We start from the raw sequence: 26,218 nt of genomic DNA on the forward strand, positions 1-26,218 counted from the left end.
ATTATGTTGTTAGCTTTGCAACATGCTAATGTCAGACTTTATTGTAATCAATTGAGAGTCGAGTTTCTAGCATGCTTTAAGTGAGTAGCACAAACTTGCTGCAAATTCACCACTCAATATTTTCACATGCAATTGAGCTTTGCGGAAAACTCTTGTGATGGTAGTGGTTTGGTGCACCACTACCAGTGAAGAGCTGAAAACTTCCATCAAACATTTGCGGTGACTAGCAAATTTGCATGCGAAAATAATGAGTGGTGAATTTGCGGCAAGTTTGACCGAACTCTACATTTTTTGAAAGGTTTATGAGGTTCCATTTCGGTTGGGATTCTGCCTTAGAAGGCAGCTGGGCAACTTACAAAGTTTTGATGATTTCAAGCAGGTCTAAATCATGCTATAGTTTAATCTAACTGGATTCTCTTGGTTTTGGCCATCAGGTATGTGGTGCTGCCCAGGCCTGTGTGCTTTGAGGAGGGGTTGAACTATACTGTGCGTTTGAGTATGTCTCTGTACTCACCACTGAGTGATGTCCAGTCACCATACACACTCATCGACTCGGTATGCTCTCTCTTTCAACCTATCAAATTAATGCATTCAACTGCATTTGAATCCTCAAGTTCTAAATGGTCGATTTTGATCTTTGCCCAGATTGTGCTAATGCCACACTGCAAAAACCTGGATATTTTCACTGGCTCCGGATCAGAGGGTGGAGACTTGGTGTCTAACAGTGCCTGGGAAAACTTCCAGCGGTACCGCTGTTTGGAGAACAGCCAAGCGGTGGTGAAAACCCCCATGACTGATATCTGCAGAGACTACATTTTTAGTGTATCAACTCTTCTGCACCAGGGAGTAAAAGGTACATTTCTTTATGCAAAAACACAAAACATTCTGGGTGTCCAAAATAGGGGTGTCCATAAATTAGAATAATGAATCATAAAAACATATAGAAATGTGTGAATAGAAATGAAGGGAATCTTAAAGTTTGATTTTGTTGAAATTTGCCTTTAAATATTTTTTTCTTTCAAAATGCGTTGCATCTGTTGTAATGCATTCAATTCTTATTTTAAGAAAGCAAAATGTGTCTGCCTTTGCATTATTTGTGTATTGTGCACATACATGATATTTCAGATTTATTTAACTTCAATGATAATGAAATGTTACCATATAACACCGTAAATGACTGTACAAAGTCACATTTGGATTTCATTTATAAATACATTTGTAGTTAAGAAGGTCTATCACTATTTGTCACATATTTAATGAATTAAATCAATTTAATTTAACACAAATTAAATGTACAGTATAAATAAAACATATTTAACTTATTGAATTAATGCATTAACTTTGGCAGCCCTGGTTCTAAAATATAATAATAATAATTAGAAGAATATCAATAATTTATTTGATTAATTAAATTGTTATTATTATTATTATTAATAATAAACAATCTAATTAATTTATCACTTAATTGTAATTAATTGATCAAATAAAACATATTAAATTAATTTCATTAATGCATCCGATATAACCCTGGTGCCAATTTTTCCATCAATTGTCAAGTCTCCTTTCTGATCTTTTCACTGTTGTCAGCCCACTTTGATTATAGAGCACACACATATATTCACCATGTCATCACTGTGTGACATTGGCTCCATTTTCTAACCACATAAACATTCCCCTTCCCCTTTATGACAGGCGTGCCAATCTTCATTCTGTCATCATTCATTCAGCTTTCATTCACCTCTGTCTGCAGAAGTGCTTTCCTGTCTCATGTTAGAGCTTGAAACGGGGCCTCAGGTCTAATTACACTGCCTTACATGCTTCCTGGCACATTTCATCGGCTGTCAAGTCAGGAAAAGCAAAACACATAGCTGGAGGCATAAAACAAGGCGCAAACTTTAATATTACTGTGGAAATGTTCATGATAAAATCAATAACAAGAAGATACAAAACACTTCTACAAAAAGTCATCTTCATTTAACGTTGTCCTTTTTAAGCACTGTTGAGGAAGTTACTTTAAACTGTAGTTTGCCAGACTACTAATATTTTAAAGTAGTTAAACTACAAGTCCAGCTACATTTAGTTAGCTACACTACAAGCATATACTACTAGCTATTTATGAGGACAATGTCTTTATATCACTATCAGATCATATAGGCTCATTTAATCAGTGCAGTTTATTATATTTGGCACAAAATCAAAAAAGGTACTTAATAAATCTTAATTAATGTGAAAGTTTAAACTTGAACAGGTAAATTTACACTAAACACAATTGTGGCAGGGCCGAGGGCGGGGCCGGGTCGTGATCCTACACACCGGTCCTGTCCTCCGCCCTGCCACAACAATGAATTAAACTAGAAACACCTTATATTATAACTTTTATAATGATCACACAGAATAGCAATATACAGTATAACGCAATATAGCAATCAATAGTAGCATTTAATTAAATATGTCGTCATGAAAAGAATACCTAAAATGCAAGAGAATCAGTGAATCATGTTTCTGAATGTTACTTGAGAGAGAGAGAGAGAGTACACTCTAGATAAATGTGTTTGATTATTGACTCACTAGGCTGTACAAATATTTGTGCAATACGTAGTGATTGATTGATTTGTTGTGCTACATTGCTAATTTTTGGATTGTTACTGGAAACGATACTTGAAAATAGCTAAACTAATGTCATGCTACTGAAATTTTTTTGTTCAATATATAGTGAATTTTGTAGTGTTGCTGCTTTCAATTTGTTACTCCCCAAAACTTTTATAGGAAATTATTCTTTCAGGCCATGAACCAGTGACTTTTCAAAATTTCACTTGGATTTTTTAGGTCTTTCAAAGTGATATGACTTGCCAAGTCACTAGGCAAGACAAAGCAGTTGTGCGTGATTATGGCTTCAATGTCAAGCCACTGAGGTGTTGAATTAAATTTCAGTGATTTAGCTCAATATGAATAATGAGGTGTGCACAACCACAAGAAGGGCCAGGGCTGCTCTGGGTTTGAGCCCTTGTTAAACTGCACTAGCTATGTGGCCGGGTCTAAGCATTATTAAGCCTAGATGAAATGCATGAAATGAAAATCATTATTTAAAAAAAAGAAAAACCCAGATTAAAAAAAGTAAAAGCTGTAGAGAATTTGTACCATTCCCTGAAGCTAGACATTGAAAATATGGTTGTTTGCTTTGTAGGTTATGCTGTTCAAATACTCCACTACCAACTATATATAAAAGAGAAATCTTGGCTGATATTTTTGCTAGGGTTCTTTTTTTATTTTTCTTATTTCTTTGGACAATTACTGATGCAATGATCCAAATAATGTATGCATGTATGTATGTATGTATATATATATATATATATATATATATATATATATATATATATATATACACTGGTGGCCAAAAGTTTGGAATAATGTACAGATTTCGCTGTTTCGGTAGGAAATTGATACTTTAATTCACGTGGCATTTAACTTATCACAAAGTATAGCCAGGACATTATTGATGTAAAAAACAGCACCACCACTATTTGAAAAATGTAATTTCCAGCAGCCTTCATCCTTGGGTAATCATGCTAAATTGCTAATTTGGTACTACAAAATCACTTGCCATTATATCAAACACAGTTGAAAGCTGTTTGATTCATTACATTAAGCTTAACATTGTCTTTGTGTTTGTTTTTGAGTTGTCACAGTATATAATAGACTGGCATGTCTTAAGGTCAATATTAGGTAACTAGAATGTCAAGGATCTGCAAAGCTGTAATTGCTGCATGTGGAGGATTTAAGTAGTTTAAAAAGTTCTGAAATTTTCTTTCAAATTGTAACAGTAATTTTTCACGTTATTAATGACCTGACTTCATTGTGTTCAGTTGAATGCTACCTTGGTGAATAAAAGTAACAATTTCTTTCCATAAGAGCAAATTCTGTACTTTATTCCAAACTTTTGGCCACCAGTGTATATCTATATATATGCAGGCCATTTCTTTTTTATTTATAGTTCTCTTTGTTTATCACAATAGCGTGTCAGTGTGACCCTCAGGGGTCTCTCAGCACTGTTTGTGACCCGAGCGGTGGCCAGTGCCAGTGTCGTCCCAATGTGGTTGGCAGGAACTGTGACAAATGCGCCCCAGCTACCTTCCTCTTTGGACCGCAAGGCTGCAGACGTGAGTTCATCTGACCAATTTCTACCATATGCATCATATTTGTAACTTGCTTTTTTAGGAATTTCTTTCAAATGGAGTCCTGCAGTATTCCCAGTCTATATTGGTTGAGTTCAGTAGTTAAAATGTCCTTTCACTAGTGTACAACTTCAAATCTGAAAAAGTTGGGATAGTATGAAAAATGCTAATTAACACAAAAAGGAGTAATTTGTAAATGATATTCACACTTTGCTATATTGAAAGCACCACAACTACACATAATATGATGTTTTACCCTGTGAATTTCATTGTTTTTTCAAATCAGATGATTGCAACAAGTGTTTACCACTGTGAAACATCACCATTTCTTTAATAACACTTATTAAGCATTTGGGCACTGAAGACACAAGTGGAATTTTCCCCCAATAATCCATTATGTAGGTTTTTAGCTGCACAGTTGTACGAGGTCTTCATTTCCATATGTTGTGCTTCATAATGTGCCACACATTTTCATTTGGAGACAGGTCAGGACTGCAGGCAGGCCAGTCTAACACCCGTACCGCCGCTTCCTACACGCATACTATGCAGTCTGCGTAGGGCACCAACTCCCTAGGGGGGCACCATCTTACCCTAGGATGGCACCAGAAAGTCCACCGGCTGCCCTTACTTACACGTTATAAGTTATTCAAGGACCCGAAAGCAGTTGCGGAACACAGACGACCCCCGGAAATGTGTGTAGGGCATTTGGCCAGCGGCAGACCTGCTAGCACCCACACTCTCTGCACTTGTAATCCAGGCAGTATGAGGTTGGAAGTTGTCCTGCTGGAAAATGCAGGGATGTCCCTAGAAAAGACAGTGCCGGATGGCAGAATATGTTGCTCCAAAAGTTTTACGTATCTGTCTGCATTCAGACACTGAAATATTCTGTGGGCACTGACATCCCCAAGGCCCATACAGACACTGGCTTTTGGACCTGATGCTAATAACAGCTTGGATGGCCCTTTTCCTCTTTGGCCCGGATAACACTACAGCTTTGTTTTTCAAAAACTTTTCAGACCAAAAAAGTTCCACTGTTCTACTTTCCATCTAAGATGAGGCTGATACCAGAGAAGTCAACAGTGCTTCTAGACAATGTTGATGTATGGCTTCTGCTATGCACAGTAAAGTCTTAACTTGCATCTGTGGATGCAGCGGCAAATGGTGTTGACTAATAAAGGTTTACTAAAGTTATCCCAAGCCCATGTTCATGATATCCATTACAGATGAATGACTTTTTTTTAAGTGACGTCTGAGGGAACAGAGATCATCACACACATTCAGAAATGGTTTTTGTCTTGCCCTTTACGCACCAAGAATTGACCAGATTCCTTGAATCTTTTAAATATCCTATTTGTCTTTGGGGATCATTGTTCTCAAAGTGCTGGAGCATCTGTTGGCAAATTGACAAGTCTCGAATGATCCTTGGGCTTGAAGGCCTAGGCTCCTTACATAGTATACGGTACTATGACACAGTTGCCTCACCTGTTGAACGTCTCCTGTTTCACATCACCTTGTTATTTCAACTCGTCAACTTATTATTAGTGTTATATTGCCCCGTCTCAACTTTTTAGGAGCGTGATTTGAAATTACTGTACATTTTCAAAAAAACTATGAAATTCACAAAGTAAAACATCATATAATGTTTAGGTGTAGTGCTTTCAATGTAGCAACTCCTTTTTTGAAATTGGGGTTGTAATTCTAGTCTGTCTGTTGTTGGTTAGACTGTGACTGCAGTCCTGAGGGCTCTATCCAATCTTTCTGTCATGAGTCCACTGGTCAATGTGAGTGTATTCCTGGATCGTACGGACGGCAGTGCGATCGCTGTCTGCCAGGACACTGGGGATTCCCGAACTGTCACCCCTGCACTTGCAATGGCCACGCTGAGCAGTGTGACCTGCGCACGGGTCAGTGCCTGTCCTGTAGGGACCACACCACTGGACACAACTGCGAGAGGTCAGTGACTAATGTGTTTGTTTAGAGTGTTTTGTTTCTCATGAACTGCTTGACATTAAATCATAAAATCACTTCCACAGGTGTTTGAGTGGTTACTATGGTGACCCAGTCCTGGGCTCTGGAGACCACTGCCGCCCCTGCATGTGTCCTGACGGTCCTGGCAGTGGCCGACAGTTCTCCAGTGCTTGCTATAAGAGTTTCGACTCTAATCAGTTGTTCTGCGTCTGTAACCAAGGATATAAAGGTAACCAACCGGCACTTTGATTGATTTATAAGGGCATCTGTCAACATAAAAGATGCTGTAAAATTGCTTTAATCATAACAATTACTAAAACTTGCTTTGGTCATATAGATTATATAGAAGAATATGGCAATATTTTGCTCTACGATATACAATTACATGTGGCTAGGGCTGCAATTTTAAAAGATGATGTTAGCTGTTTTGTCAAGAAATGTTTAGACATGCATCAGAGGTCAATTGTATTTAATACATGGCCCTCTTTGTGTTGCCGTAGGTGCCAGGTGTCAAGAGTGTGCCCCCGGTTACTATGGAAACCCGCACGAGGTGGGCGGAGAATGCAGGCCCTGTCAGTGCAATAACAACATTGACATGATGGACCCGGTGTCCTGTGATGCCCGCACGGGTGCCTGTCTAAAATGCCTGTACCATACAGATGGAGAGGGTTGCAACCATTGCAAGCTTGGCTATTATGGCAATGCGCTGACCCAGAGTTGTAGAAGTAAGTGCTAGAGATTTTATGAATCGGCATCTGGGTTTAAAAGTAAAATTCCCCCTCCAAATATTATCCAAATACTGTATATTTCATATGTATTGTATTTATGACTTTTAAACACCATTTTCTTTTTATACAAACCATGCATGCACCAATGTAGAAATTGTGACAGACAGATAGACAGATAGATAGACAGACAGATAGATAGACAGATAGATAGACAGACAGATAGATAGATAGATAGATAGATAGATAGATAGATAGATAGATAGATAGATAGATAGATAGATCACATTCACATTTCTATTATAATGGATGCTTTTTACAGTGTGTTTCAAATGATTTGTCCTTATTCTCAGAGTGTGTGTGTAATCATATGGGCACTGCTGAGGAATCTTGCTCCTCTCTGGGTAACTGCAACTGTGACTTAAACAGTGGGCAGTGCCAGTGTTTGCCCAACGTGGTGGGCCAGCACTGCGACCTGTGCACTCCTGACACCTGGAATATGGCCAGCGGGAAAGGCTGTGAGGTCTGTGACTGTGACCCCAACCATTCCTCCAGCTCCTCCTGTAATGAGGTTAGACCAGATTCACAGCTGTCTTTATGTAAATTGTGTGTACGTGCATGATTGATTCATCAGTGTTTTTTTTCCTCTGTAGATTACTGGCCAGTGCTCTTGTAAAGCTGGATTTGGTGGCAGAACCTGCAGAGAGTGTAGAGAACTGTTCTGGGGCAACCCTGAGGTCAAATGCAATGGTGAGATGAGAAAAATATCACAGCAATGCTACCTGGCAAAATTCAGTAACTATGCCAACATTAAAACTATGAAAAATGGCTGCAGACTTACTTGGCTTTAGTGCGTATTTTGTTGTGTTTACAATTTTCAAACTCTGTTTGTGGCTTCTCTGTGGATTATATTCTAAGAGACTGGATTTCAATCATTTGACCAAAATATGACATTACTGCATTTTGCCTTAATAAATTACCCAGTTAATTATAGTAACCCTTGATGGAATGTTCTGGATTCAATACAAGTTAAGCTCAATCGACTGCATTTGTGGCATAATGTTGATTACCATAAATTATTTTGACCTGTCTCTTGTTTATTTAAATAAGCAAAAATCACAGTTACAGTACAGCACTTACAATAGAATGAGGCCTGTCCAAAAACATGTGGTTTCAAAAGTAAAGCCGCTAGACCTAAACATTATACATGTTAATATGATTTTAGTGTGATAAAATCGCATACTAACCATATCTATAAATACCAATATTACAACTTCATTGTCATGATGACATTAGGCTGGTATACCTATAATCTGATAAATGCTGTAACACTTGTAAATCCTTGATTTTATCGCAATAAAATCATGTTAACACATATAATGTTTACACCTAGTGGTAATACTTTTGAAGCAGCATCTTCTGTATATTCAAATTTCTGGACAGTCTTACTATAAACAATATTTTTGTTTTTAAATAAACAATGGATGAGTTGAAATTCATTTTTGTGAATTAACATAATGCCACAAATCCTGTCGATTGAGCTTAACTTGTATCGATTCCGGAAGATAACTTTGAAGATAACATGAAATGGCATTTGTAATGAGTTTAATTTCTGTAATGTGACGTATTTCCAAGTGAAAATTATTTGACTTGATTATTATCCATCAGGATTTGATCAGATTGTGAAAAGTTAGGCTATGATATTATTGGCAGATATGATTTTATCCCCGCCCACATGGTCTTGGTTACACCAGCAGCAAAGAAAAGTTGTTTCAGAGGCGATTTGGAAAACAACCCTTTTGTTTTCTTTAGAGTAACATGCACTGATTTAGCAGAGCAATACCAGGGACATTATTAGGAAAGTAAATAGGGTCAATTATGATTGCATTCTATCTTTAAGTGTTGCCACTTCTGGACATTAAAAAAAATATGAAGAGTGCAACTGAACACCCATTTTGCTGACATTTCAAACATGAAAATTGTGAGCTTTGCCAATACTTTAACCTCAAAGACTGTTGGCAAAACAGTTTTGTAGGAATGTGTAGGAGGTTGTAGCTTCTGCAGAATGGAAAAGCCTTTGGCTCACTCTTTGATTTGCCCCAGATATGTGTGACCATGACAGACTGCCACAATGTACCTTTGTTTTCATGAGCTTTCCCCTCATGAGTCCATTAGAGTCTGATACAGTATCCCTCCAGTTTTGTCCCCTCTCAGACTGTATATGCTGCTATGCAGACTATATCTTTGGAAATCTATTTGAACTGAAGTTCCATGAGCACTTGATAACACATTTTCTGGAGACTTGAGGATCAACATTTTATTTCAACTTCTCTACAATCTCAGCCAAATAATAGCTCATGATCAAGGGCGATACATTTGGAATAGTGGCCTACCATCAGCATTTCCAACACTTTAGAAGTTATAAGTTCTGTCCTATTCATATCAGAGGAAAAGTCCTGTGGCAGAGCAGGTTTTGGGCTCTCTGTGAGGTGAAAAAGCTGTATGCTGAGAGAAATGTCTTCCCTCCACCCTTTCATTTGTTTGAAGAGCCCTGACAGAGCAGGAAGCCCCCCGTGTTCCTCTAAGATCCAGTTACCCTCTATAACCCTCTCTGTTGACTCACCCTCAATATGCTTTTCCCTCTTCAAACACAGGGATGAACATTTGTTCTGCTTGAGGTGTTTAACTGCCCTTTGTGGTTTCCTGTTAAACAATACTTTGATTGATAAAGAGTAATCTTATGAAACCATAGGCTTTACTTTTAGTTGAACCACATCTCGTTAACTGGAAGAATTTGTAGTTTAGCTTGTAGATTTTGCTAAGAGGTATTCGTATTATGTTTGGCAAGTGATTTGCTCTTTGAGCCATTATTAGACTTTAATTTTAAAGTTTAAAAGTTTGACTAGTGGTTGACCAATGTAGGTTTTCTAATGGCTTATTCAGAGATCGATACCTAGAGAGCAGAGTTGGATGATATAATGGCAATAAATACATTTTAGCTGTAGTGAATAATCTACAGAGAATTGCTGAATTTAAATTAAGACTTATTATTCACTTTTTTATTTAATGTTTTCTCAAAAATATCTAAAAATATTTGAAAACAGAAAATGTGCACTAACCATTTCTGTCAATCAGGCATAGTTATTGATGTCAATAATTTCAAAATGGTCAAATGTCGGCTTTAGAAGCCTGGCCGATGTATCAGTCTATCACTAGTTTAGACATCATTATATTGTCTTGAAAAATAATCTTTTCCATTTTAAGATTTTTCAAAATCCCTAAACCATGACCAAAATCCTCCTACAGGTGCAAAAATACAGAACTTCAGACGTTATCTGATCGGTATTAAGGTTTTCACACAGCAAACAATAAAAAATCCCATAGACTACACAAATTAATTAATAATGGAGTTTGTAAATGGATTAGTGTGGACATGGCCTTATCCGTTTAAGTTTATACCTCTGTTTTCAGTTTCATAACATCATTGTTTTCCACAGTATGCAGTATTCAAAAGTGTCCGTTTTCGGTGGAGAAAAGTACTGTCTAGTGATGATGAGAGGTGTAAACGTGGCAAAATCAATGTGTTTTCAAATGCAAATGTATTAGTGTGGTCGAGATTCAGACTTGTAAAAACTCTTCATGTCTTTGTAGAACTCATAATTGCATTTTACAAACTCTGAATTCTATGAAATCTCTGAATTGACAGTTCTAACGTAATGTAAAAAGAATCAATGTGGCAGCGGCCTAAATGGTTAAAACTAGTTAAACATTTCTGTTCATATGCCATTTTCTTATAACCAGTGTTACCTTAAGTGCTTTCTTAATTCATGAACATTTTGCAGGAATATAAAGAGGTGAATTAATGATTTTATGAAGTAATTAAATCAACAACAAAGCCACATAAGGATCCGTTTTGGTGTTTTTAGTGTTGCCAGCAGTGCTGGGTGGATTAATTGTGAAATGTAATCAAGTACTTATTACGAATTACATGACAAATAATGCAATCAGTAACTTAATCTCGTAGATTACATTTTTGGGGTAATCTTATCCAATTACTTTTGGATTACGTTCAACCTAATTCTATTTTATTTTATGCCACTTGCGTTTGAGTTGGAAAATCATTTTAATGTAAAAGTACAAAGAGGAAGAAAATATATTCCATTCTTTATTACTAACAAAAAGAGCCTCACAAAAAGAGCACATGACATTTTTAAAAAGGGCATTAAACATTACATGAAGTAAATAAACATTAAATCTAACAGCAATGACAGTGCATGGCCAAAGTTTATAATTCAAAACACTGAGACATTGAGTTCATTCTAAGTGCATAAAACAATTACGTACATTAATAATCATAAAATCAATAGCAACTAGGTCAAAGCTTTAAAACACTGAAATACTTTTAACCCTTACTGCTTACTGATAGTCCATCACCAATTCCAAAGCTTAGGTGCAAGATATTATCTTTTGAACAGCTAGAATATTTGAAAACAGCAGAGTTCCAATTTGTAATCCAATTACAAATTATTGATATTTGTAATCTGATAAATAATCTGATTGGCTGCCAATCGCAGGGTTGGTGGTTCGATTCCTGGCCCACACGCCTCCACATGTCCTTGGGCAAGACACTGAACCCCAAGTTGCTCCCAATGGAAATCTAGCGCCTTGCATGGCAGCTAAATAAGCCATGCCACCATTTGTGTGTGTGTGTGTGTGTGTGTTTGTGTGTGTTATTTGGAAAAAAAAAAAGTGCTATATGAGTGCAGACATTTGACCATTACGTGTAATTCATTACAAATCATTTCACAATTGGAGAATTTGAACAGCTCTGCGTAGAATATTAATCTACCATTTGTCATCTCTTAATTACAGTCACTTCCAACAGGAAGTGAATGCATCAAAACATTGATGGAATGTTCAAATTTGCCAAGACTATTTAAACTCCAACTGGCAAAAAATTGGAATGTAAACAAACACACTCCAGTTAGAATATCTAAACATTATTAAAACAAGTTAAATGTACCCAAAAAGATTTTTCGAAGTGAAAATACTTTTTGAGAAGTAAGCTTTACCTGCATTTTATCATGTACCATTAGCTTAAACATCGAAAAATTTTAAGTTTGTTTTTCTGGCTTTTTGCTGCTACACAGTACTCTAAAGTTATATCTCAAACCCTGAAAGCCCATATGACTGGAATATTAACCAGATATAGTTGTGTTTTAACACAGGCCAAGAAGTTTCCTCCGCTGCATTTTTACAATCACCTCACTGCAGAACCATATCAAAGCATATTTGTGAATATAAGGCCACTTACAGTTAAATCAAAGTAACTGCTTTAATACGGAGACTTGGGGTAGGCTTTTTCGACTTGGACCAGTAAACACCCTTACAAACAAATCTAGAGCCACTTATTAATTTTCACCCCAAAACACCCTAGCAACCATATAGCAATGCTCTAAAAAGCACTTATACTTTAGAATACCTTTACCTCAGTAAATATCTAAATCTATTTTGTTTCAAGTTGTTTAAATGTCTAGAAACCCACTGGGCAACTGCCCTCATGACTTACTGTTTAAACAAATCTGGCAAATATATCACTAACCTGTTTTCAGCAGAATATGTATGCTTTTAAACAATAGTTTAGTGAGCTTGTTAACACTGTTATGAATGTTAAACACCAGTAAGATGGACTTTCACAAGACCCTTTATTTCTTTTTTTATTTTACAGTTTCAAATAGCTCTTGAGTGGTTTATGGATTTGGTTCCTTTTCTTTGCTAGTGTCTGTGTGTTAAACATTGACATCCCTACATCTTAAAAGAGCATTTTTGTTTTCTTTACAGCTTTTTTTAAAAGGCCATTTCATTTGTCCTACTTTTAAACACTAAAATGAATATGTGCTCCTTGGATAGTGAAAGTACATTTTGGAACAATTGTGTGTTTTTTTTTTTTTTTTTTTGTAGATATCTACCAATTCCTCATCTACATCACAAAAGCTTGTATGCCTGTTGCTGTCTCCAGGGGTCATATTCATGTCATTGTCCCAACAAGAAACACCCCCGGTGCCGTCCTAGGCCCCCCATATAATAGCAGGGATTAACTTCCGAGATAATTCCCTATCTCAGCCACCTTGTGTGCATTAGAGCACTTAGGTAAAGGAGCCTTTTTCCTGAGGAATGTGTGTGTGTGTATAAGCACTAAAGCTTGGAATGCGTTTCAAGTAAATCAACTGTCTCAGACAGGGGCCCCATTCGTGTAGTGTGTGTGTGTGTACCATTACATATATTGTCCTGAATTTCCTCTCAGGGATAAAAAAAAGTGTCTTTCTATATGGCTACCTACAGTATATACTCTACTGAGCAAAATCTAGTTAGCTGCCTACCTATATAGCATTTTAAGACATTATTATAATGCTCCCAATATGAAGACTGTTCCGAAAGGTATAGGGAGCATACATTTAATTCCATTTTTGGCCAAATTCTAAAGAGTGTATTCACTTTGACAAATTTAATCCAAGATAGTGGACATACAAGAGAAATGTTGATCCTAAATATACATAATCATTAAATACTGAAAAGTACTGTTAAAAAAACATTAACATGGACTATTTAACCCAATAGTTGTGTGTGCTGCATATTTTCATCGTTAGCTTAGCAACATGCTAAAACAACTCCACTGGAATCACTAAATAGTTGTCACTTGAAGAGTGCTTTTTGTGTGTGACACACTGAGTTGCTGTCTTGTAGAGTGTTTCAAATGAATCACTTTTAAGGACTGGTTAGGATGCTGCCTTATAAAGCAACTGCCTATGTGAAATCGAAAAGAGTAGGTTGACTTTAGGTAAAATCGGTCTGTGCTTAACGAAATTCGAAAAACTGGCCAAAGCGGTAAGTGCTGTTGAGTAGATGGGCATGTGTGAGCTCCATTTTTTGTGTGAAATTTCCACAGAGGCACTCCAAAAGCTATTTGTTTTCAGCTGCACAGGCTGTAATACAGTGAAGAGGAATGCATATTTTATAAACTGTACCCCCCAATCCAAACCCCAAACCTAACCATCAGTGGAGAAACATTTTTATGTTAGAGGGGAATATTCATAGTGCAGGAACTGACAAATAATCACAGTGATCTGTTGTCTTTCAGTTCAGTTCTTTCACCGTTTCAGATTGTAGTTCAATTGATAAGTCTTGTTTTAAAGGAATATTCCAGGTTCAATACAAGTTAAACTCAATCTACAGCATTTGTGGCATAATTAATTTATAAAAATTATTTTGTCCCATCTGTCCTTTTCTTTAAAAAAAGCAAAAATCTGGGTTACAGTGAGGCACTTACAATGGAGGTGAATGGGTGCCATTGTTCAGAGGGTTTAAAGGCAGAAATGTGAAGCTTGTAATTTTTATTAAAGCACTTGCATTAATTCTTCTGTTAAAACTTATGTGTTCTTTAGCTGTAAAGTTGTTTAAATTGTAATTTTTACAGTCATTTTAGGGTTTTAGGGTTTGTTGACATTATATCACAATGGCAAAGAAGTTATAAAATTGGTTTTAACTTTACACAGAAAAGGTTAGTAAGTGATTTTATCACACTGAAATTATGTTTACAAACATATTGTGTATGTCTTGTGGCTATATTTCTGAAAAAGTTAGTATTTTAACATTCAAAAATTGGCCCCCATTCACTTCCATTGTTAATGCCTCAGATTTTTGCTTTTTTTATATACAAAAGGAGGGGCAAGTCAAACAAATTTTCCATTAATAAATATAAGGTCACTAATGTTGTCGATTGAGCTTAAATATTTCTTTAAGCAAGGCTCAACAACAGAAATTTGACTAACCGTGCGTTCACACCAGAGGCGGCGAGAGCGTCAAATCGACCGGAAGTCATTCATTTTCTATGACAGCCAGCGTCTCTCGGCGGCGAGAAGCGGCGCGGCGAGTCTTTGGCGGTGGGCGTCAGAGGAAAGTTCAAGTGCAGCCAACATTATGGTAATGAGCTTTGACGCGGTTCGGCGGCAACCTATTGGAATATAGAAGTGCTCCGCTCTAGCGAAGTCAAGAGAACACAACAGTGTAAAATTTGGTTCCCACCAAACATTAGTTCCGAAGATAAAATGGAAGAGAAACTGATTATTGCCGTGGCGGGTTTTCCCGTATTATTTGATCTGTCCCTGTTTGCTTACAGGGATATAAATAAAATTAAAAACGATGCGTGGACAAAGGTGTCTGAAATTGTTGGTGTGCCTGGTGAGTTGATGAAGTGGATATTATGGTTTATATAATATTGTATAATAATATATTAAAATATTTCATGAGGATATACGCTACTTGTGATATATCGTCAAAAAGATACCGGTCGACATTTCTGGATGTTTTGTGGCCCCTTTAAATATAGTTCACAAGACCAAGCATTCTCAACGAATGTTGCCGCCTATTTCAAATAATCTTCGATAGCGTTGTTGGCAGGGCAGCCAGAGCGAATTTTGACGCTCTCGCCTCCTCTGGTGTGAACGCACGGTAAGCAATCAACCCAACACAGCAAAAATAATTTTCATGCGGAGTGTTTTTGTCTTTTATTTTTCAGTAAAAACATCAAAACATTCTAAAAATGTCTCAATGTGGTAGCCATTTTTCAAATGGAAAAATGTACATGGCTAATTTATTGTTTTTAAAAATCCCCTTCACATTCTGGCTGCATTATCAGCATAGATGTGCATAACATTTTCCATAAAATGATGATCAGTCATCAGAGATCTTTTATTCTGAGCTAACAACCTCCATGTTTTTAACATAGTAGAGAGAGTAACGGTCGACAAGCATGTCACAACAGTAAGTCACTGTTTGCAGATACTATACAAATGAATGGGGAAAGTCTTAAGCTGACACCTACCTGTTGCATCATTGTCTTCTGTCTTCTCTTGTAAAGCAGCAATTTTCTCACAGTAAACTCCACACATAGTTCATTCCAAAAGGATTGTTTAGCATAAAACATGTTGAAGATTAGTGGACAGGAAGTCAATTAATTAAGTGATGAGTTGTTTCCTCACAAATGCAGTTTATTCAGCACACTGAGGCATCTCCTCCATTGACATCCATTTAAAAAGAACAAACTTTTGTCTCCTCGCCAGTGTACCGCCATAGAATGTCTATGGACCGTTTGCGTTACGCTAATCTATGCTAACCTTGTAGGCTCCCCTTGGTAGAAGTGCCCTACTGTTATTAGTTATTTCTCACTTATTAGACAGTCACACTGGAGACATTTTTAGATGAATCATCTTGAAGTCACAATAGTGAAATTTCCAGGGTTCCCAAAAGTCATGGGACTTTCAGGGAACATATCACGGAACTTTTAAAATGAAAATTTTCATGCCTGACAAAATTAATGCAAATGTATAAAACCTTAAAATAAATCATGGAAATGTCAATAGTGAAAGCCCATTTTCTTGCCTTTCAGTTAGATAATGCTCTTGGATGGAGCAAAACTTGGTAAAAACATTTCTCAAATCAGGCTGAATGAATCAGTAGGGAATCTGTATGAATCAGATTGATTTTTAAAAATCTGTATTCATTAATTCCAAATGCATGGAAAAGTCATGGAATTTCATGGGTCAAAAATAGGTGGGAATTCCAAAGTTCATGATTTGCTCCTTGCAAGATTTGAACCTACAACCTTATGGTTACCAGCTCAGGGCTTTTACCACTAATCTGCACCACCCCTGGTAGATAATTGTGTGTTAACTTTAGTGTCCCTTTATGTTTTCAGCATGTGACTGTGACTACAGAGGCATCGCAGAGCGCCAGTGCAACAAGGCCACGGGTCATTGCGTTTGCCTGGAGGGTGTGTCTGGAGCCCAATGTGACAAGTGTGCTCGTGGCTACACTGGCGAGTTCCCACGGTGTGAGCGCTGCCACCAGTGCTTTGCCGAATGGGATGTAATCGTGGGCGACCTGACCAACCAGACCCACAGACTGGTCCAGAAGGTCAACACCATCAAAGCCAGTGGCATCACGGGACCCTACCAGACCACCATAAAAAATGTTGAGAGCAGCACTGATTTCATCCGAGACATCCTGGCACAGAATCCCGCCACTCAGCCACTCACTGAGATCCAGGGACTCCTCGAACAAGCTACGTATGTTACAAGCATGCTCAAGTTAAAGAAGCAGGTGTAGATACATACTTAGTGTATTTAAAGAGATTGTTTTCTACTCTTCTTATTAGATATTCTTCTTGCTTATTTGGGTTTGCTTTCAGATTATTTGATGTGTATTTATTTATCCTGTTTAAATTTATATTCCCTCTACAGTGTCTTAATGGCCGAGATGAACAAAAACCTTAACCTGACGGAAGGTGCATTGTCCGAAATCTCATCAGAGAACAATAGCACAGACACCAAACTGAACTCTCTTAAAAAGGAAGCTCTGAAACTCCAACAGACAGTGAAAGACCTGCAGGAACAGGTGGAGTTTGTGAAGAACTCGGACATTCGAGGTGAGTAAAATCACTCAAGATTTACACAATGCTCATTGAAGCTCTAATACATAGGAAATACCTCAGAAGTCATGTGTCTCCATTTCCTCAGGGGCAAGAGCCAGTGTGAGTCAGTACTCCCAGGAATCCGAGGAGGCAGAGATCCGTGCGAACGCCTCCACCAGTGACCCATTCAACCTGGTCAATCAGTCTGCCGCTCTGCGGAGTGAGACAGAAGACTTGATGAACCTGACCAAAGAAGGGTTCAGTCAAAGGCAGGATGAGTTTTCCAAGAAACTGGATAACCTGGCAGGACAGCTGGAAACACTGGATCTATCCGAGCTTAGTGAGAAGGTGGAGCAATCAACTGCTTGTTGTTCATTGTCTGCGGCAAGAGCCTGTTTAAAGACTTTTATTTTCTCTCCCCAATATGGAATTCCCAATGCGCTTTAAGTCATTGTAGTGGTGTAGTGACTTGTCTATATCTGGGTGGTGAAGGACAAATCTCAGTTGCCTCCGTGTCTCAGACCGTCAATCCGCACATCTTATAACGTGGCTTGTTGAGCGCGTTACCGTGGAGACGTAACATGTGTGGAGGCTTCATGCTATTCTCCACGGCATCCACACAACTCACCACACGCCCCACTGAGAGCGAACCACACATTATAGTGACCACGAGGAGGTTACCCCATGTTGAATCTTCCCTCCCTAGCAACCGGGCCAATTTGGTTGCTCAGGAGACCTGGCTGGAGTCACTCAGCACACCCTGGATTCAAACTCGCGACTCCAAGGGTGGTGGTCAGCGTTTTTACTCGCTGAGCTACCCAGGCCCCCTGTTTAAAGACTTGATATTCTTCACCTGACAGTTTTGCAAAAGTTTAATTTTCAGAAATAAATCAAGGGACAAATCGCACTGTTTTAAACTTCATTTTCATGTTACATTTTACAGCATAACTTGCCCTGCACTGTTTTGTGCTGTGGACTTGACTGATACCTATTAATGAGGCTTGTTCAGGTTTGCTATTACTTTTATTACTTTAAGTGATTGGACTCTCCAAAAAATCCCTGACTTACACTGAAGGAGGAACCTGACCCATAAACCCATCAAGAAAACGTCCTGGTCATATATAACCTCTCCCAAAAAAAGAAAATAGAAAATAAATTATAATAATATTACATTTTATTTTGCACAAAGAAAATGTCTACATGAAGAACCATTAAGATGTTTTGCATTATTTCAGGACACATTAAGAATATTTTACCCAATTCTCATTGCCGCAATGAAAAAAATTATATATTATTTACATTGACACATTTGGCAGACTATTTAAATTGTAAAGTGCATCATAGTTTTAAAATTGTACTTTTACTATTCAAATTGTTTTCAGTTATGATTGTCATTACCAGAAGATGTCTTTTTTGGTGCTAAAAATAGGCTTTATTTTTTATTTTCAAAATATTATTTCTTATTTGTTTCTTTCAATTTTGAAGTAAAAGGTTTCATGAGAATCACCCAAAAAGATGTATTTTATTTTTAACTATTCACTCTTTCCATGGATACAGACATGTGGTAGTCCAACTGGCTCCGAGAACTGTGCCGACTCTCCCTGTGGTGGCCTGAGCTGCATGGATCTGGAGGGAAATAGGAAGTGTGGAGGAGAGGGATGTGACGGCCTCACCAAGCTGGCCCACAACTCCTGGCAGAAAGCCAAAGACTTCGACCTGGAGATTATCAGTGCCATGGAGGAAGTGAACAAGCTCTCCAAAATGGTATGATATACAGTGCTGTATCTGTTACTGATTTGAGTAGAGGTTTTGCTATGCATTTACTAGCGATATTATTCAGATCTTATCATTATGATAAGCACTTGATAACTCCTGAATGATTTTGCAAAGAAGCTTTGTACATTGAAGAACTGATTTCATTGTATGATTACCAAGGATTTCTGTAAAAAATCTTTGTAATTTCTGTAAAGAGTCAATGAGTTAATTTGTGTGTTCAGGTGTCGGAAGCAAAGGTAAAAGCAGATGAAGCAAAGCTAAATGCTCAGGAGGTCCTGACAAAGACCAACGAGACCAAGAAACGAGTGGATGGAAGCAATGAGGAGCTTCGGCAACTCATAAAACAGATCAGAGACTTCCTCACTCGTAAGACACCATTACGTTTCTTTGCCACAAGAAACATTCAGTTGACATAAAATTTCAAACTGTTTCCGCTGTGTCCTGAGTGATATATTATAATTCAAAATTATATTAAACAAACGTTTCCAATTCTTCTATAATTATTAATGGGCCATCCATTTAATATGTTAATTTTATGCAATTAATTATATAAACATTACACAAATTCCACAATAAGCAATGTTTCTACTATCTGAACAATTCAAGCTTGATGTACGACGTTGATTCAGCAGGGGGCAGTCAACGCTCCAGCATTACAGGCAACACACCTCCTCAAACCAGCCAGCAGGCAGCATACAGCCTTCCACATACGCTTTCAAACTCTGTTTAATCTAGCACATCATCCTAAAAACACAGCACTCAGGACTAGAGGTGCTGAAAACTAGTGAGATGCAATGCAACCAAAGTGAGGCCCTCCAAAAGTGTTCGTCTGAAGCAGGAGTACATAGATAGACAATTAAAAAGTATGGTAGGTCAATAATTGGGTAATGTTAAAAGATAGGAAAATATGTAAAACAAACAATATTTTTAAAGACACTTTTTGTATAGTATAAATGCATCACTTGTCTGTTGCCACAAAATATATAATGTAATGTATCTAAATTGTCTGAATTATAATATTTATTCTGTAATAAATGTATAATTATTTTAATTATTATTCTAAATTGCCTTTATTTGGGGGCCTTTTATAGTAAATATTGATATGTGATTAATTGTAAATAATTTGATCACATTTTTTTATTGATTGACAGCCCTAATCATAAAGCATGCCATTTTATGAGCTCTTATTAAAGGGATAGTTCACCCAAAAATGAAAATTGTGTCATAATTTACTCTTGTCATTCCAAACCCATAAAACTTTCTTTCTCATGCAGGACACAAATGTTTTATTTATTTATTTTTTTGTGCAAAAAACAATGCATGTTCTTACATGAACACGCAAATGACTGTTAAAGAGCTTCTCTTGTGCACTCATGAATGTGTAATGACAAGATTTTCACTGGAAAATGACTTACATTTTGGAATGTTTCTCTATGAAACCAATCGCATGCCTTCAGAAGACTTGGGATATGACACACGAGTCATATATACTGCATTTATGAAACATTTGGGTCCTTTTTAAGCTTTAAAATGAGTCTTTAACAACTGCCATTGTATTAAAAGATCGGTCACGATATTCATTAAAACATTTCCTTTTGTGTTCCACATAAAAGATATAGTCATATGGGTTTGGAACAACATGAGGGTGAGTAATAGAGGACAGATCTTTCCTTTTAGGGTTAACTATTTTAATTTAGAAATATCTTTTACATAACTACCTCTTAAATATATTACCCCCCTCAAATCTAACTCTAACTCTTGCTTGTGTGTCTGCTTCCTGCAGAAGATGGAGCTGACCTGGAGAGCATTGAGGCTGTGGCTAATGAAGTTCTGCAGATGCAGATGCCCACCACACCAGCCCAGCTGCAGAACCTCACAGCGGAGATCAGGGAGCGTGTGGGCAGCTTGTCAGACGTGGAGGATATCCTTAACCAGAGTGCTGAAGACATCCTGAGAGCGGAGAGCCTGCTTGAAGAAGCCCGCGAGGCCAGGTCCAAGACACATCCTAGAGAACAATGTAATGTAGTAGTGCCATCTAGTGGCCAGTTCATTGAACAAAATATTTCTGGATGTTTGACAGGAAAGAAGCCACAGATGTTAAAAACACAACAGAAATGGTGACGGAGGCTTTGCAGGAAGCCGAGCGAGCACAGAGTACTGTAACTGAGGCTTTAAAACTGGCCAATGCGGACATCAAGGGAACACAAGACCTTCTGGTCACAGTGAGTCTGCAATGTTTTACATGATAAGTTTTAAGTTCAAAGGGAAAGATGTTAGACTTGATTCGATCATGAGAGATTTGTTGTTTATCCACATGGCTCAGTGGTTGAATCTATATCTTCTGAAGTGGCATGATAAGTGTGGGTGAGAAACAGAACAATATTTAAGTCCTTTTTTACTCTAAATCTCCACTTTCAGATGTGAAAGTGGAACTAAACAGGAACCAAATGTGACTTACAGATATAAAAGTGAAAGTGGAGATTTAGAGAAAAAAAAAGGAATTAAATATTGTTCTGTTTCTCACCCACACCTATTATATTGTTTCAGAAGATAAAGATTCAACCACTGAGTCGTTTGGATTACTTTAAGCTGCCTTTATGTGCTTTTGGAGCTTCAACGTTCTAGTCACCATTCACTTGCATTGTGAGGACCAACAGAGCAGAGATATTCTTCTAAAAATCTTTGCGTTCTGCAGAAGAAAGTCATACACATCTGGGATGGCATGAGTGTGAGTAAATGATGAGATAATTTTCGGATTAACTATCACTTTAACAGTGCCATTATTGAAATACCCTATTTGCGAGCTTATGTGTGCATACATTATTAAATAATTTAATTTTAAATATCTGATTATAGGGGATTACCAAGATGTGTGTAGTATTTAAAGGGACAGTTCACCCAAAAATTAAAATTCTCTCATTAAAATTGAACTATCCCTTTAAATTCTATTCAATTCATCATGGTAATTCCCTATAATCAGACAATTAAAATGATATAATTTTATCATGCTTGCACAAATAAAAACTATCTCTTTAATACATGGGGATGTGAATTGATTTTCAATAATTCAAGATCAGAGTTAGCTTAAAATGAATACGTGAAGCCAGGCTTTCATACACTCAAAACACCTCATCATGATTATCACGCACACTCTTGTGTATGTGAGATGACAGAGAGCAGAGCATTCTGAAGTGCGCAGCACATACAGACTATGTATTTATTATTTATTTATTAAATCACATTAATAACATTGGGCCATGTAGTGAACTTTATATCTGGAGGAGAGAAACTATCATCAAAAACACATGAAACGTCAACATAATAGCTTGATTTAAATGGACGCATGTGCTTTTGCTTAAATATTTCAATTGCTGGGCGCATAAAATGTCCTAGAAATGTCTTGGAAATGTTTGCCTTGAAAAGAGTGGGAGCCCTTTTTTATATCTGTTTTCATTTATCATTTGTTAACGACAATATCAGTACATTATCATTGTTACTGACTGAGAACTAAGTGACAGCTTGTGTCGTTCAGCATGTCTGTGCGTTACGATAAGTGGAAGAAGAACGAGTTCCTATCATATGTGACTTTGTGCTAATATAGTTCATAAAAGTTTATTATCATACACTTTAATTTTCATGGTAAATTAATACATAAAAAAATCACTTGGAAAAAACTTCAGCAGACATATTTTCTATCAGGATCAATCCACTCATCACCGCATCAGTATTGGAAAATTCAAGTCAAGCCAATTGCATAATAGGATAAAGTGCAATGTAAATTTGATACGCTGCTGCAATAGTAAGAGTAGTATGGTAGTATTCTATTCCATACAGCCAATGTCTCTAGTCGCCACCTACTGGTGTAATCATGTAGCATACAGAAAGAGCGATTCAATGAACAAATCAGAGCAAGTTGTGTTGTTGAGCGGAAACAACAGATCAATGGAATGTATCAATATATAACACTATGGGTAAAAAGTACAGACATTATGAGTCTATGCAACATGGTTCTTACTTCCTCTTTATTATGTGGCTTTTTTCGATGACAGGTGGAATCAGAAACGTCCGACTCAGAGCTCAAATTGAGTAACGCCACTCGCAGGCTCCTGAAGTTGGAAAGTGATGTAGCTCTGTTGAAAGAAAAGGCTTTCAACACTTCCACCAGCGTCAACAACACAGAGAAAGAGGCTGACAGCATCAACAAACTAGCTGAGCAGATCAAAAAGGTGCTGGTGTTACCTGGAGCCATTTACAACTTGTTAGATATTAATTGTATTTGCGTTGTTACATTTGAAGTCAGAAGTTTACAAACACTAAGTTTAAAGTCATTAAATCTCATTTTTTAACCACTCCACAGATTTAATATTAGCAAACTATAGTTTTTGCAAGTCGTTTAGGACTTGTTTGTGCATAACATGAGTAATTTTTAAAAAAATTGTTTACAGACAGATTGTTTAACTTTTAATTGACTATATCACAATTCCAGTGGGTCAGAAGTTTTACCTAGGTTGATTTAAGTTGACTGTGCCTTTAAGAGGCTTGGAAAATTCTATAAAATGATGTCAAGCCTTTTGGCAATTAGCATATTAGCTTCTGATAGGAGGTGTACTGAGTTGGAGGTGTAACTGTGGATGTATTATAAGGCCTACCTTCAAAAACAATTGTGCACCTCTACATGTCTGGGTCATCCTTGGGAGCAATTACCAAACACCTGAAGTTACCACATTCGTCTGTACAAACAATAGTATGTAAGTATAAACACCACTGGACCATGCAGCTGTCATACTGCTCAGGAAGGAGACGCATTCTGTCTCCTAGATATGAACATAGTTTGGTGCGAAAACTACAAATCAATCCCAGAACAACAGCAAAGGACCTTGTGAAGAGGTTGGATGAAACAGGTAGACAAGTATCTATATCCACAGTAAAACAAGTCCTATATCGACATAACCTGAAAGGATGCTCAGCAAGGAAGAAGCCAATGCTGCAAAACTGCCATAAAAATGCCAGACTACAAGTTTGCAAGTGCACATGGGGACAAAGATCGTACAATTTGGAGAAATTTCCTCTGGTCTGATGAAACAAAAAGTTTACTTTTTGGCCATAATGACCATCATTATGTTTGGAGGAAAAAGGGTGAGGCTTGCAAGCCGAAGAACACTATCTCAACCGTGAATCATGGGGGTGCTTTGCTGCAGGAGGTACTGGTGCACTTCACGAAATAGATGGCATCATGAGGAAGGAAAATGATGTGGATATATTGAAGCAACATCTCAAGACATCAGCCAGGAAGTGAAATCTCGGTAACAAATGGGTCTTCCAAATGGACAAATGACACCAAGCATACCTCTAAAGTTGTGGCAAAATGGCTTAAGGACAACAAAGTCAAGGTATTGGAGTGGCCATCACAAAGCCCTGACCTCAGTCCGATAGAAAATTTGTGGGCAGAACTGAAAAAGCATGTGCAAGTAAGGAGGCCTACAAACCTGACTCAGTTACACCAGTTCTGTCTGGAGGAATGGGACAAAATTCCAGCAACTTATTGTGAGAAGCTTGTAGAAGGCTACCCAATATGTTTGACCCAAGTTAAACATTTTAAAAGCAATGCTACTAAATACTAACAAAGTGTATGTAAAATTCAGACCCACTGGGAATGTGATGAAAGAAATAAAAGCTGAAATAAATAATTATCTCTAATTATATTATTCTAACCTTTCACATTCTTAAAATAAAGTAGTGATCCTAACTGACCTAAGACACTATTAAATGTCAGGTATTGTGAAAAACTGAGTTTAAATGTATTTGGCTAAGGTGAATGTAAACTTCTGACTTCAACTGTAACCTCACGTAACTCTGTGGCTGTATTTTCAGGATCTGGATTCAGAGCTTAAAAACAAGTACAGTACTGTTGAAGGGCTGATCACACAGAAGGCTGAAGGAGTGGCAGAGGCCAAGAAAAGAGCAGAGAAGCTCCGACAAGAAGCCAACGTGTTACTGCTACAGGCCAGACACAAACTTCATCTTCTGAATGGTACAGGATTAAATGGGATTTTGGAAATGTTGATGCTGTGAAGTACATTTTTACACCTTGTTGTAAGAGTGTAGTAAAACAAAGACATGTTTATGGATTTGTTTTATATATTCCCCATTGGAACCAGCCTAAGCATGTGATTAAGTACATTTCTGTGTGCTTCCAGATCTTGAGAAGAGCTATGATGAAAATCAGAGGCTGATGGAGGACAAGGTCAATGAACTGGTGGATTTGGAGAAGGCTGTAAAAGACCTGCTTCACGAAATCAGCCACAAAGTTACCATCTACAGCACATGCCTGTTTTAACACAAACACCAACAGACTGTATTAGGACAATGAAAAATATTACCACTTATTTCAGATTATTTAAAAGGCTCAGTTAATTTTTATTACAAACTGTTATGACTTCTCACACACATCTATCTTTTGTCACTGTAAAACACTTTTGAGACCACAAGAGAATTTAATTTGTATTTTAAAATAGAACAGAACAAAGACTGAATGTAAGATATTCCCAACCTAATTATGAGACTGCAAGTACCATGAGATCATTGTGTCAAGTTAAAATAAATGTTAAACAAAGTAAAATAATGTAAATGTGCCTAAATGTTATACTTTTTTACTTTTATAGATATCTGGACCAATTTGTAATTGTCGTGAAAATGCAAACAGAATAAATTTATGTCAGCAATACTACAGAATGATGTTGTGTCATGTTTGTTCTACTCTCTCAACACACTTCGAAATAAAAATAAAATCTGAACACATCTCTGTAATAAACATGCACTCAGCAGTTTGTGGATGTTTTCAAATTAAAAGATACAATTCTGTATTATTTTAATTAATTGCAACTTTTCCTGAACCAACTTCCTGAGACTTCATCACAAACAATTTCACTTGCATTGTAAGGACCTACAGTGTGGAGATATTTTTCTAAAGATCTTCATTTGTGCTCTGCTGAAGAAAGAATGTCATACACATCTGGGATGGCATGAGGGTGAGTGAGTAAATGAGAGAATTTATGTTTTTGTATGAACTATCACTTTAACAATGCAATTATTGAAATACCCTATTTGCA

At 37.2% G+C, this 26,218-nt stretch overlaps 1 protein-coding gene across 1 annotated transcript in view; it reads left to right on the forward strand.

The window, feature by feature from the left end:
• The window catches only part of lamb1a (laminin, beta 1a), a 42,863-nt gene extending 17,039 nt beyond the window's left edge, over nucleotides 1-25,824 (forward strand). The window contains exons 16-33 of the mRNA XM_052123024.1: nucleotides 435-555; nucleotides 646-853; nucleotides 4,014-4,157; nucleotides 5,894-6,125; nucleotides 6,206-6,369; nucleotides 6,641-6,865; nucleotides 7,219-7,436; nucleotides 7,519-7,615; nucleotides 16,620-16,989; nucleotides 17,164-17,348; nucleotides 17,440-17,681; nucleotides 18,891-19,097; nucleotides 19,331-19,475; nucleotides 20,893-21,100; nucleotides 21,190-21,331; nucleotides 23,159-23,335; nucleotides 24,981-25,140; nucleotides 25,307-25,824. Coding sequence (XP_051978984.1) covers nucleotides 435-555; nucleotides 646-853; nucleotides 4,014-4,157; nucleotides 5,894-6,125; nucleotides 6,206-6,369; nucleotides 6,641-6,865; nucleotides 7,219-7,436; nucleotides 7,519-7,615; nucleotides 16,620-16,989; nucleotides 17,164-17,348; nucleotides 17,440-17,681; nucleotides 18,891-19,097; nucleotides 19,331-19,475; nucleotides 20,893-21,100; nucleotides 21,190-21,331; nucleotides 23,159-23,335; nucleotides 24,981-25,140; nucleotides 25,307-25,446 — 3,385 coding nt within the window. The 3' untranslated portion in view covers nucleotides 25,447-25,824. The remainder of the gene's footprint in view (nucleotides 1-434; nucleotides 556-645; nucleotides 854-4,013; nucleotides 4,158-5,893; nucleotides 6,126-6,205; nucleotides 6,370-6,640; nucleotides 6,866-7,218; nucleotides 7,437-7,518; nucleotides 7,616-16,619; nucleotides 16,990-17,163; nucleotides 17,349-17,439; nucleotides 17,682-18,890; nucleotides 19,098-19,330; nucleotides 19,476-20,892; nucleotides 21,101-21,189; nucleotides 21,332-23,158; nucleotides 23,336-24,980; nucleotides 25,141-25,306) is intronic.
• The last annotated feature ends 394 nt before the right edge of the window (nucleotides 25,825-26,218 follow it).

The sequence above is a fragment of the Xyrauchen texanus genome, chromosome 49, assembly GCF_025860055.1.
Source record: "Xyrauchen texanus isolate HMW12.3.18 chromosome 49, RBS_HiC_50CHRs, whole genome shotgun sequence".
Taxonomy (NCBI): domain Eukaryota; kingdom Metazoa; phylum Chordata; class Actinopteri; order Cypriniformes; family Catostomidae; genus Xyrauchen; species Xyrauchen texanus.